General features: G+C 45.3%; 1 protein-coding gene across 1 annotated transcript in view; it reads left to right on the forward strand.

Moving 5' to 3' along the window:
- Window positions 1–13,354, forward strand: part of LOC123769138 (putative leucine-rich repeat-containing protein DDB_G0290503) — a 273,502-nt gene extending 260,148 nt beyond the window's left edge. The window contains 2 exon segments of the mRNA XM_069316913.1: window positions 1,094–1,203; window positions 12,465–13,354. Of these exon segments, the coding sequence (XP_069173014.1) occupies window positions 1,094–1,203; window positions 12,465–12,561 (207 nt within the window). The 3' untranslated portion in view covers window positions 12,562–13,354.
- Window positions 13,355–13,947: the final 593 nt, after the last annotated feature.

Here is a 13,947-nt window from a genome sequence, read left to right on the forward strand (position 1 = left end):
AAACCCATTAAGATTTCAACTTAGATTCAACAGAGTACTTGTTGTTAAACACACATGGCAAAATCTTACTGAAGCAACCATATGAGTCATAAATACTCATACTCTGCCCAAGTAAAACAGAAACAAGCAACACTTAGTGGGCCAGCCAGAGGCTTAGGGCCCGCACAGGAATATCCCTGCAAACAAAAAAAAAATCATATTTAGTGTTTGTACTATACTGTATGTTAAGTAGTCATGTAGTAATTGACATACAGTATTTGAAATGGAGTGAATACTTGTGCAATGAATGTGTTTAGTGTTAAATGGGAAGTTACTAGAACTTGATAGTTGTGGTGGACTATTGGAGATGGGTTTGTACAGATGGTTCTAATACATGGTATAGGTCCTTGGCTTTTGCTAGTATTATAGTAAATGTTGTAGTTAAAGCATTGTTGTAAGAACTGTACTTCTTAAATACTGTTCTTGGCCTCTCATTGTGATGGCCTCTTTCTGTAAATCATAGCTCTTTAAAATAGTAGCTGAATAAAGTTAAAAAGTAATTTGAAAGTCTTTGCTAATATAATTATGGTACAGTACTTAATTAGATGTTTTAATTACATTTGTACTGGGTATGTTCCTTATATAGATAATAACTTTTCTAACAGTGCTGTATATTGAATTTGTGATGAAAATTTGTCTTTGGTTATTGCTCGTGTCAAATTGAGTGAATCTTATAAGTGATAAGTAAGAGGAGAGTGGCATCTCACTATCTTGGATAGTATATGTAGATTTAGACTTCACTTGAAGTCAGCAAGTCCTCACCCAAATTTCTTATATTGTTCCTTAAAGCCTATATATTGCACTAATTTAAGTAGTTTCAAGTCATGTGAAATAAACAGTAATGTAAGTCACAGAGTTCAATCCATTTGAGCATTAATCAGAGATATTTAAAGGGCTGCATTCATAATGGCTTATTAATGGCATGAATATTTGACCTGGTCACTGCAAACCTTATTATGCTTGTGTCCTCAGCTTCACAGTTTGTTAATGATTCAGGAGCCAGTGAACCAGCAATAAACTGACTAACCTCATCACCTCCACTCACTCTTAACAGACACCCAAGGGCCTAGGGGACAGTTCAAACTCCAATGGCAGCTCAAAGCTAAGGATTTTTCGTAGGCCCTTCGGTTCCAAGAATTACAATGTTCTTTCTGCTTCGTTAAGGTTTGTTTTTGTGACTGTTTATGGCAAAGGTGTAAAAACTTCGCTTGAGCTTCATATTGGCTGCCTTGTAATGATTATCTGCATTTATCTGTGTTTTGATAGTTTAAAGATAGCTTTTAATTGTAGATTCTGCTTGCATTAAAAAGCTTTTAATTGTAGATCCTGCTTGCATTTTTCTTATACTGGATAACCTGTACATCTTCACTCTTTCTAGGCAATATTGTATTATCAGTGGTTTCAGTTTTTGAGGTTTACAGGTTTAATGTGATCCACAGTTTGGCAGTGTCTGGCTTTCAGTGTTAAAGTGTAGATATAAGAGTGTGGATTGGGAGTTAATGAGGTTAAGCTTAGAGGAACCTTCCCATTTCCCAGTCCTCCCCGGTCGGCCGAGCGGACAGCACGCTGGACTTGTGATCCTGTGGTCCTGGGTTCGATCCCAGGTGCCGGCGAGAAACATTGGGCAGAGTTTCTTTCACCCTATGCCCCTGTTACCTAGCAGTAAAATAGGTACCTGGGTGTTAGTCAGCTGTCACGGGCTGCTTCCTGGGGGTGGAGGCCTGGTCGAGGACCGGGCCGCGGGGACACTAAAAAAAAAAAGCCCCGAAATCATCTCAAGATAACCTCCCCCACCATTCCCCTGTCCCCTCGTCCTCCCAACCATTCCTCACTCCCCTGTCCCCTCGTCCTCCCAACCATTCCTCACTCCCCTGTCCCCTCGTCCTCCCAACCATTCCTCACTCCCCTGTCCCCTCGTCCTCCCAACCATTCCTCACTCCCCTGTCCCCTCGTCCTCCCAACCATTCCTCACTCCCCTGTCCCCTCGTCCTCCCAACCATTCCTCACTCCCCTGTCCCCTCGTCCTCCCAACCATTCCTCACTCCCCTGTCCCCTCGTCCTCCCAACCATTCCTCACTCCCCTGTCCCCTCGTCCTCCCAACCATTCCTCACTCCCCTGTCCCCTCGTCCTCCCCACCATCCCCCACTCCCTTGTCCGATGCATTCCCAAATGATCTGATGTTCCCATCAAAAAATTGGGAACATCAAATGATCTGATGTTCCCATCAATGAAATATAAGAAAAAGTTAAAAAAAAAAATGAAATTAAAACAGTGAAATAATAAAAAAATAAACTACTCACGAAATGAATGGTATGGTAAAAACACGGCTCAGTTCCAATGCAGTGTCACACAAAATTATTAAATCAAAATGAAAAATAAATCAAAATCTATGAAAATTCAATTTGTCAAGGCAATCAGAAACATCGAAATGGAATCGTAACATATTTAGTATAGCGTGTGTTGCTCTTACGTGCAACAGATGGCGCTGTTTCTCAAAAAAAAAAAAAATGTTTTTACCTGTCACAGGTGTGGCATCTATTCTTACACTTACGAAATGAATGGTATGGTAAACAACACAACTCAATTCCAACACACTGCCACACAAAATAATTAAATCAAAATCTATGAAAATTCAATTTATCAATGCAATCAGAAGCATTGAAATGGAATCATAACATATTTACCTGGGACGTCAACCCGAGCCACATCGAGCCAGGACCACATCGATGCGAAGAGGTCCACCTCTAGGTGCTCGTACGTCTGGCAGAGCCAACTGAACGAGTCTGTGTCGACCGTCCATTCCATGGTTAGGGGAATGAACCAAGACAGGCCATCCGCCAGGATATCTGACACCCCCTGAACGTGAACTGCCAGGAGAGCCAATCCCCCAAGAACTCGGCAAACGAGTCACCTGAAGCGACCAGCCTAAAAGAGCCAAGGACCGCATCGAACCCCCGCAGTTCAGACAATGAATCACCTGGGGAGCAGTCCGAATGGAGCCGGATCGTTGCTCCACGAGCAACACGAATTCTTTGAAGCGAATGCCACACCACCGCGTACTTCTGCGGCGTGCTGTGAACCCGATGGAAGGAGGGACCCCACTGACTCTGGCCGGCCTGATGAGCACTGGTCACAAAACCCCAGCTGAGAGACGAGACATCCATGAACACATCGAGGGAGGGCTCGGGGAGGCGTCAGGGCATAGAAACCCGAAAAAACCCTCAGAGGAAGCCAGCGACGCAGCAGCTGACACAAGACTCCTAGGATCCAAACACAGCGATCACAAGAGTGGCAGACTCTTGTGCCACTCTTCAACACCCCCGAAGAAACCAGAACAACCGCCGAAGCCAGATCTGACCCGACGGGTAGACCAGCACGGCGAAGATCAGGCTCCCACACCGCTGCCCAAACCACTGATGTGTGACCTGGGTGCCCTTCAAAAACAGTCGTAAGCGGGACTGCAGCTGCCAGAGGGAGAGACAAGGAAGCAGTCAGAGTCCCACACAAGACCCTGCCCAGTCCGAACCTGAGAGGGAACCAAATGGGACTTTTTCCAGTACACCAAGAACCCAAACCCGGCGAGCTGGTAAGGAACCAAATTCCTGGCGAGCAGACATGCAGATTGGCTGGGAGCCCACACCAGCCAGTCGTCAAGGTAAGCCAGAACCCGAACCCCTAACAGACGCAAACGGGTCACCACAACCCAGTTAAGGCTTGTGGACACGCGAGGTGCCAAATCCAAACTGGAAAAAAGGCAACAAAAACTGTAAGTCTGTCGCCCCACGACAAAACCAAGGCAGTCCCTGAACACCAGATGAATTGGGATGTGCTAATACGCGTCCCAGAGGTCCAGAGACACCATCCAGGCACCCAGTGCCAAAAGCAGCTGGATCCAAGACAGAGTGGTCATCAGAAAGGAGGGGCAAAGACCCAGGGGATCAGACGGGACAAGTCCAGTATGAATCGCAGATCTGCCCAGTCCCGTTTTGGAACTGAAAACAGGCAGGAAACCCAATACAGGATGACCTGACAGAACGCAGGGGAAGAGGCCCACTCTGCAAGCCCCGATCTTCCCAAAGGAGAAGGAAAGACCCAACGCCACCGCAGGCAGGAGGAAAAATTACCCGAATTGCCCACGAATCGTGGGACCAGGCGAGAATATACAACGCGAGCCTCCCCCCTATCGCCTCGTCAACGAGGCGAACCGTGAAAGGGCTGATGACCCCTACAACAGCCCGACTGATGCTCAATCACTGCTCCAATGACTTCGCAGGAAGGGCCAGTTCCGAATCTGGCACTATTGGCTTACAGCGACCGAAGGAACCCCGAGACCTGGCGCGACCTCCACGCCTCCCCCCCCCCCCCCCTGAACCTACAAGTCCAACTTAGGCCGTCAACAAGACAAAGCCGTCTGCAAAAAATGTACCACCGCACACTCTGCAAACAGCAAAGGACAAAAAAGGGATGAAAATCTAAGAGCCAGAGCCCAAGACGATTCCAAAGAATGGACGAGAACCGCCTGTCAGCACGCGAGGCGAGAAGTTAAGAACAGGCACCGCCTCCCTCAGAAACGGCGCATACAACTTCCATGAAGTTGTATGCAACACTTCACTTACACATCAACTTCAGTGAAGTGAATGCCACTTCTTTTTCTAAATTTCTCAAACCATCCCCTGCTTGCTTTAAAATCTTTCGTATCTGCATCACTCTTTCCTAGGGTTTTCTTTGAAAGGTCATCATGCAATTATCTTGCTGTCTCACAAATGATAGCCTCTGAAACGCTATCACCTCCTAGCTCCTTGTCGTGTATCCAAATTAACAACTACTTTTCAACATCCTTAAGTGTTTGTGTTCTTTGTTTCATGATTGTTGATATGTTTTTTGCCACTTTAGCACTCATAATGTCCTTTTTCTTGGCAATTACAGTGCATATCGTTGACATAGATTTATTGTTCTGCCTAGCTAGTTCAACAACCGTGTACCATTTTCATGTTTACGAATGATCTCTTGAGTTTCCTCTATGGTCATCCTCACATGTGTTTTCTTGGATTGAACCTTACCTCTGGCTTTTGTGGGATCCATGGCGAGATATATAATAATAACTTTTATGTTCAAAACCCCAAAATCCGAATAATACTGAAATTCTTTACAAAGAATTCAAGTGCGATTGTCACCAAGTGGGAGGCATTAGTAAACTGAGGCGCTGTCGCCATGCCACTACGTGCTAGGTCACCCATATGCGTATCAACAAACTTCGTTTCCAGAGGCAAAGTTCGTAACCTGAGTTGGATTTTATGAAGAAATTGGGCTCATAACCCGAAAAGTTCGTAAACCAAGGTGTCACTAGTCGTATTCTGAGGGATAATTGGTGCAAATACAAGACATGCCATTTGTTATTGGAAAATGATTGTGGTATTAAATAATTGTAATTTCTGTTGCTTTTTAGAGCTGAAATTTGGATTTTGTAGGTTTGGAACATAACACTATTTCTCCTATATTCGGTACTGTATTTTTAATAATTATTTTCATGGTTTTCACATTACGAGGTGTTTTCCATAATGTATGCCATGCATATTAAAGGTATAATAAGGTACAGTGTAGCTAACATTTAATGGGATTTTATGTATAATCTGATTTTTTCTCTGGGGGAAGCCGTCGGTTTTCCGGAGCTATCCAGGCTGATTTGGATATATTTGCTTTCTGGCATCAGTCAATGTGCATGGAGTTCTTGCCTGCTGGGGACCATGAGCCAGAACCTAGCCCCCTCAGAGAGGCAGGGGCTATGGCGTATAGAAACCCCTATGTGGTTGGAAGCATTCTATGTCTGCCATCAACCGGGTCTGGCACCTAGAAAGGTAGGCGCCCCAAAACAAACCCCAATTATGGTGAAAACATTGCTACTGAAAGCCGAACGAGTGGACAGAACTCCCCCAAATGAAATCTAGCATTACGTCATCACTTTGCCGCACCGCTGTCTGCACACACACATCCCCCCCCCCCCCTTCCTCCCTGCGAAGGGAAAGGGGAAACCCCAGACCCTCGTGCCAGCAACCCACACCGCCAGTTCTTGGCTGATGTGTTGCTGGCAAGATCGTATGTCTCTGGCTCCAGATTTTGTCTCAGTGCCTTGTGGCGTGGCCTTGTCTCTACGGTCAGTGTGCAAGCCAGGAATATTTTTCTTCAAATACTCAGGCTGCATGTGTCTAGGGTTTCCTTCTCTAGATGCCCTGTATGTACTGCCCTTGGGGCTTGGGGCCACCTTCCACAAGTCATATTGGGGTCTACCTCCTCTGTCTCTTACTACTCGGTGATAGACCACCCTTGGAGTCAGCTGGAGTTTTTGTTTACCCGTTTGCCTCTGGGTAGGGGTAGTTTTTGTCAGTAGTTGTGGCATAGGGTACAGCGCAAATTTTTATCATCTCTCATAGCGGATGGCTCTGTTCCGTCTAGACACGTTGTCCTCTTGCGGGTTTTTTTTTTTTTTTTTTTTTTTTTTCTCTGCCTGGTGGAGGGTTTGCCTCTTGGTTGGTCATACCCTATTGTTACTTAGTGGTCCTCCGCTTGGCCTCTACAAGTGTACACGTCCAGGGGTGCAGCTTTTAGCAGTTTGTTTGGTAATTTTGGGGTGCCTGTTAGCTGTACCCTGCCTGGGCTTTCTTTAGCATGTTACCAAGGTTAAGGACCCTGGGAAACCCCGCTGGGGCTCCTTGGTCCGATGGATGCGACCCCTGAATCCCCTCTCGCTTCATGCGAGGTTGATAGTTGCTCTGTCCCCTTCTCTCAGGGTGACAATCACCGGTTGTACCTCCGCCATGCTACCAGTAGTTTCGGTGATTCTTTTGACCCGGAGTTGTACGACATTTGTTTTTTGTGCGTACACCAGTTCACCCAAGCTACTGATCATGATATGCGGGTGAGGGCAACCGAGGCGTTGCATGCTAGGTTTAGGTTGCTGCAATGGGATACATTGGTTTCTATCATGGAAACCCTGAGACTGCCCCGTTTTGGTTATAGGGACCCAGACTTTGGGGTGAGAGTCATTTCAACTTTGATTCCGTCCGCCCCTCCTTGTCCTTCCCCTTCGAGTGTTCATTCGGTTCCTCCCTCCCTTGCTTCCGGCTCCGAAACGGCTGAGGGTTTTGGAGTCGGGGCAGGGTCTAGTTGGTGTTGAAACTCGGGCGGTCTCGGGGAGTCCCCTTCCAGGATGGCGGCAGAGACATTCAAGCCTGGTTCTCCAGCCGGAGCTTCTGGGCCTGACCAGTGGGCCCCCTTCGTTCCTGCTTTTTAGAGACGGGGTGGTTGGAGGATGGCTTGGCTCTGAATCCTTGGACCTCCTCTTTTCGGATGACTACTCTATCCCAGGTCCGTTTTCTGTTAGAGCAAAACGCTTGGATGTTGTCCCTGAACCTCAAGGACGTGTATTGGCACGTCCCGATTCCTCCGAGGTTCAGGGACTGGCTCAGTTTTGTTGTGGGGGTGTCAAAGTTACTGCTTTCGTTGCCTTCCATTCGGTTTGAATGTGGCTTCTCACATATTCACACGCCTTACTCAGGTCATGCTGGCCCGCTTGCATCTGTTAGGTGTTCTTTCCCTTGGTTCTGGCCTTCCTCGACGACTGGCCGGTGTGGGCTCCCAGCCAGTCCGCATGTCTGCTCACCAGGGAATTGGTTCTTTCCCAGCTCGCCGGGTTCTGGTTTCTGGTAAGCTGGCGGGCTTCTCACATTTTCACACGCCTTACTCAGGTCATGCTGGCCCGCTTGCATCTGTTAGGTGTTCGGGTTCTGGCCTTCCTCGACGACTGGCTGGTGTGGGCGCCCAGCCAGTCCGCATGTCTGCTCACCAGGGAATTGGTTCTTTCCCAGCTTGCCGGGTTCGGGTTTCTGGTAAACTGGTGGAAGTCCCATCTAGTTCCCTCTCAGGTTGTCTTGTATGGGACACTAAGACCGCTTCCTTGTCTCTCCCTCTGGCAGCTCTGATTTGGTTGTGTTCCTTCCTTCGTCTGTTTTTGGGGGGCTCCCAGGTCATGCAGCAGTTTCTCGGGGGTTTGTGCGGGAGCCTGAAATTTACCATGATGGTTATCAGCTGTTCTGGTTACTTCGGGGACGTCCCTTTTGTCTGTCTTGCGACTGCTGGGTTTGGCCTCCAAGGGCTTTGCGTCGGTTGCTGTGTCACCAGCTTCCTTTTCAGGTTTTTCGGGGTTCAGTACCTTGGCGTCAACCCAAGCCCTCGCTTGATGTGTTCACAGACGCATCGTCTCTGGGCTGGGGCTTTGTGACCAGTGCTCACCAGGCCGGCCAGGAATGGTGGGGTTCGTCTTTCCATCGGTCTCACGGCATGGTACAGGAGTTCACGGCTGTGTGGATGTCACTCTGGAGGATTCGGGTCACTCGCAGATCGACGATCCGGCTCCATTCGGACTGTTACGCAGTGGTTCGTTGCCTGAACCGAGGGGGTTCGATGCGATCCTTGGCTCTTTGGGGCTGATTGCTTCGGGTGACTCGTCTGCTGAGTTCCCGGGGTTTGGCTTTCCTGGCGGGTCACGTTCAGGGGAAGGGAGTGTGTCCAATGACCTGGCAGACAGCCTGTCCCGGTTCATTCCTCTTTCCGCAGAATGGACGTGCGACACCGACTCATTCAGTTTGCTCTGCCGGACGTTCGGGCCTCTAGAAGTGGATCTCTTTGCGTCGGCTTGGTCGAGGCGTCTCCCGGTGTACGTGGCGCCTTTTCCTAACTGCGAGACTGTCAGGGTCGACGCCTTCATGCAGGACTAAATGAGGTGGGGTTACCTATACCTCTTTTCCCCGGTTCAGCTGTTGCTCCAGGTCCTGACTTGCTTGGAGACTTACCGCGGGAGAGTTGTCCTTCTGGCTTCCTGGTGGCCAGTCTAGCCTTTGTTTCAGGCGCTGCTTGCTAGTGTCCGAACCCGGGGGTCTTCCAGCGACTTTGCCTCTTTCAGCAGATTGGTCCAGCCCAGTACGAGACTAGTTCGTTCTTCTCCTCAAATCTTCACGTCTGGAGTTTCTGACTCGGGGTCTATCATCACTTATGGAGCACAGGTGGCTTCATTATTGTTCTCCCATCTGCATGCTTCGTCTCGGCATCAGTCTGAAGTTTCCTAGCGGTCCTTCCGGTTTTTCCTATTACTGCGTAGGTGTACTTCGGTCTCTGGTGGGATTGTCTTGCCCTTCTTTTCATGGTTGTTACAGGACTGTTATCTTATGCCGAATACTGTCGCCTTGCATCGTGCAGAGCTGGCACAGCCGCTGCAACTTTTATTCGGTATTGCTGCTTCTTCTGCTATGTTCCACAAGCTGTCTCATGTGTTGTTTCACCTCCGGGCTGCTCATGCGCCGCCTGAGCCATCCTGGTCGTTGGACAGGGTGCTCTCTTTTCTCCTCCTCGTTTGTTGGGGCCCCTTCAGATCAGGATTGTTTTTCTAAGGCTCTTTTCTTGTTGGCATTGCCTTCTGGGGGTTGGGTCAGGGGAGCTTCATGCTCTTCTCCAGCGCAGGGGTTTCTGCTCTTTTTGTCCTGGTGGTCGGTTTGTTCATCTGCAGCCATGTCTTTCTTTTCTGGCGAAGAATGAGTCTGCTGCTTTTCGGTGGGGTCCTTGGGTTGATGATGCTTGGTTAGTTAGGCCGGGGGGTGCATCATGTGTTGTGTCCGGTTGCGGCTCTCTGCCGTTATATGCGCGCCACGGCTTCAGTGGCAGGGGATATGCTTTGGGTTGATCCGGTTTCCTTCCTTCCCTGTTCCCGGGCGCGGGTCTCCCAGGTCGTCCGCAGGGTTATCAATTCCAGCCAGCCTGCAGTCTATCCTCGTGCCCACGACGTTCGTAAGTTTTGCTGCTTTGGCTTTGGGTTTTTGGAGGTCGAACAGGGTCCTGGCCACTTGCTATCTTGTCAGTGTTCCTGGACCTCGTAGGGGCTGTGTTGCATTGTGTTGGGGGTTGCAGCCAGTTGTCTCGGCTTCGAGTTGAGAAGCGAGGACCAACCGCCTCCCAGGAAAGTCCCTATTTTCTGTTGTCTTTGGGTAGTTAGCTCTGGGAGCCAATGGGGCTTTCCCCAGAAAACCAGATTTGAATGTAATGAAATGCCATTTTCTGGGCGAGACCTGGAGGCTTCCTGGCACCCCTCCCTCCCTCCCTCCCGTGTTTTTGCATGTTTTGACATCCAACCTCAGAACTGGGGGTGTGGATCGCCGGCACGAGGGTCTGGAGCGTCCCCTTCCCCCTCCTGGAGAAGGGGGGTTGCACAGATAGTGGCGCGGCAACGTGATGACGTCATGCTAATTTGCTAGTTTTTGTTTGGGGAGTTCTGTCTACTTGTTCGGTTTTTGGTAGCAATATTTGAACCAGAACAGGGGGTTTGTTTTGGGGCGACTACCTTTCTGGGTGCCAGACCCAGTTGATAGTAGACATAGAATGCTTTCAACCACCAGGGGGGCAGGGGTTAAAACCTGGGGGGGCCAGGTTCTGGCTTGTGGTCCCTGGTAGGCAAGAACTCCATGCACTCTGACTGATGCCAGAAAGCTAATACAATATATCCATATCAGCCCAGATAGCTCCAAGGAGCCTCCGGGTCTCGCCCAGAAAATGGAGTTTCATTGCATTCAAAGCTGGGGGTTTTTTAACTGTAGAAGTGATTCTGAATGATTTGTAATGTATGATTATGTTACGTTGTTGGGTAAATTAAATACATGGTGTTTAGTGGGTTTCATATTTATTTAGTAGTCTTTATTATAGCAGTCAGCTGTTGGCAGTGTCGTAGACATTGAGACGGAGCTTAGAGCAGAGCAGAGAGCCGAGTGAAGCCAGAGTCACGGAACTCTATGTGAGAGAGTGTGGCAGCTCGATGGGGAATCGTGAGTGTCTAAAGTCGATGCGGAGCGAGAGCGTTGTATCTCAATGTGGTCGAAGCTGTAGCGTCTTGGGGTTGATTAGAACTGAGCACTTTGAGTGCTACATTCTTGAGGTTGAAGAGGTATGGTAAATCCGAAGCATCTGTACTGAAGTTTACTGAATCACTGTGGAAATCATACTGATGGCTATTCGATTAATGAAGATTAAGCCACCCAAGAGGTGGCACGGGCATGAATAGCCCGTAAAGATGGCTATTCGCTTCTTGCTTGCTTATATTTGGCGACTACACCTTGGCTTCCTCCAATAGGATGGAAAGAATGTTACCTGTAATTAGGGAAAGGATTAGTGCTAATGAGTTTGTCATTAAGGTAATGAGATATTGGAGCGAGTATAATGTTTACTCGCTACAGATTCTCATGTATAATGTAAATTTATTCAGAGTCTTGGCAATTAATGATTGATGTAATATTCTTATTATGCAGTTTGACACTGAACTAATTTTTCCTGTTATTTGACATGTGTACCAGCATTATAACCATCTGCCAATATCAACCACAATTAATTGTAACTTGTATTTCTAAGTGCAACCATCCGTACAGTATGTGTATGGATGTATAAAATACATTTCACTCACACACACACACACACACACACACACACACACACACACACACACACACACACACTCACTCACTCACTCACTCACTCACTCACTCACTCACTCATTGTGTGTGTGTGTATGTATATATATATATATATATATATATATATATATATATATATATATATATATATATATATATATATATATATCCATGTATATCTTGTAACCATCAAATGCATAATAAAGCACAAAAAATAAAAAAGGAAGGGGGTGGTAGGAGAAAAGCACACAGAAACTGTATTGGAGGGGATCTAAACATTCCCTCTAATGCGTTATGCGTGGTTTCCTCCGAGGCTATGGGTCCCCCTTCTTCCAGGTGGTACTCCCTTCCATTGTTTTATATATATATATATATATATATATATATATATATATATATATATATATATATATATATATATATATATATATATATATTTTATTTATTCTGTCTGTTGGTCGTACCCAATAACCAGAGTTGCCTAACAAGTCAAATTTTCATGAAATATTTAATTTTGACCAATTAGGACAGACCTGACCAATCCTTATAGACAATCAATGGTACAGTGGTCATGGTACTATATATGTTTTGGGGGTGATCCTGGACATCATGGGTTCGAATCCTGGCCGGGTCATTTAGAGTTCTTAGTGATTTCCCATTTTCCTTCTAGTCTTAACACTTACCTATTAAAACTGGCCCATGTAGTTCTGGAATATTTATTGTAGTAGACTACAGGAAGCTAAAGTAGTATTGTATTGTAATACTGTAGTTATTGCTAGAGTACATTGCATTCCCTCTATGCATTTATTGCACAAGGTTCTTTTGCATGTGTGAGTGTAAAAATGTGTTTATTTTTGTGAGTTACCATGTATATTGCTTGATATTCTATTCTGGTGTATTAACATTGATGTTTTTTTCAGGTCTCAAGAAAATCCAAACGACCTGAACGACTCATTAACCGTATCAACCGGACGCTCAGACCCAACAATAATTAAGAAGACGAGAGGGAAGAGATAAAGTTAAAGCATCCTGCAATCATTTTATTTTGAGCCTTCGGTTTACCAAGAGTTAAATATTTTACAGTCGGGGGATGTACATATTCTTAATGAAGCTTTACAACTCATAAGAGTAGAACTTTATATAAACCAGTAGGTTACTGGTAAAGTTTACATAATTTTAAACTAACATGAGATATTTTTATAACATTTAATACTTCTTTGAAGAGTAGCTAGCACTCTTGACTTAGTACTGAGAGGCTTTCCATAAGATCTCAACAAATTTATAGTTTTATAAGCCAAATAAAATGTAATTACTTATAAAATATTCTCTCAATGGGAGAATTCAGTCTCATAGGATTTTTGGTGTAATAAAAAGTTAATGCTTGTACTATTAAATAGATGTGGTTTCTTCATGTATTTTGGGGGATACAGTATCTAAATTAATAAGAAAACCATGACACTCCATAATTTAATGTTTTTATTGTTGGGTTTTATCCAAAGGCTATTGTTAGAGCCAATGTGATTAACTGGAGTTCATTAAATAAAACAAACAGATCCATAATATAATATAACCTAGTCCCACATTTGTCAAGAATATGCAATATTGTAAAGACAATTTCATCAGTTTAGTTTCCTCTTTTGAAATACAGAATGTGATAACTTTGGTTTGATTGAGAAACATTTGCAATATTCTGAGCTTTTTATTGGTTCTTATTGATAGAGACTTTAATTTGTTTAAGCACGTACTCATTCCTGATTTTATCTCTTTATTTTTAAAGGTTTGGCTTTTTAGATACAAATTATGTAAATATGTTAATTTTAAAATGCTATGATGAGCATAATTCACCTTGCCTTTAACACACATTTTCTTCTCGCGTGGTAATTGCTTTTCTCGTCCTCTTTCCTGCGAGTACAGTAGTGCTCCTCTTACAGCCAAAGCAGAAAGATGATGCATTCTAATGTACTGAAAGCTTCACATTGATTTATATAATTCTGGATATCTTGTTACAAGAGCTACCTTCTGTAGATATACTTTTCTTAAACTGCAAACTTATGGGTACTCTGTTAAATTACATATATATATATATAATATATATATATATATATATATATATATATATATATATATATATATATATATATATATATATATATATATATATATATATATATATATATATATATATATATATATATTATAAATAATATGGACATTAATGTTTATGTAAAGAAGAATGCCACTTAATACCTGTCCATATAGACAACTTGTGCCCCCCACCCACCTATGCACACACTTAGTTGATTGACTGTTGAGAGGCTGGACCCAGAGCCAGAGCTCAACCCCCGCAAGCACTACTAGGTAAGTACACACACAACACACACACTCGTGGAGAATATATAAATG

The sequence above is a fragment of the Procambarus clarkii genome, chromosome 86 (assembly GCF_040958095.1).
Source record: "Procambarus clarkii isolate CNS0578487 chromosome 86, FALCON_Pclarkii_2.0, whole genome shotgun sequence".
In the NCBI taxonomy this organism is placed as follows: Eukaryota; Metazoa; Arthropoda; class Malacostraca; order Decapoda; family Cambaridae; genus Procambarus; species Procambarus clarkii.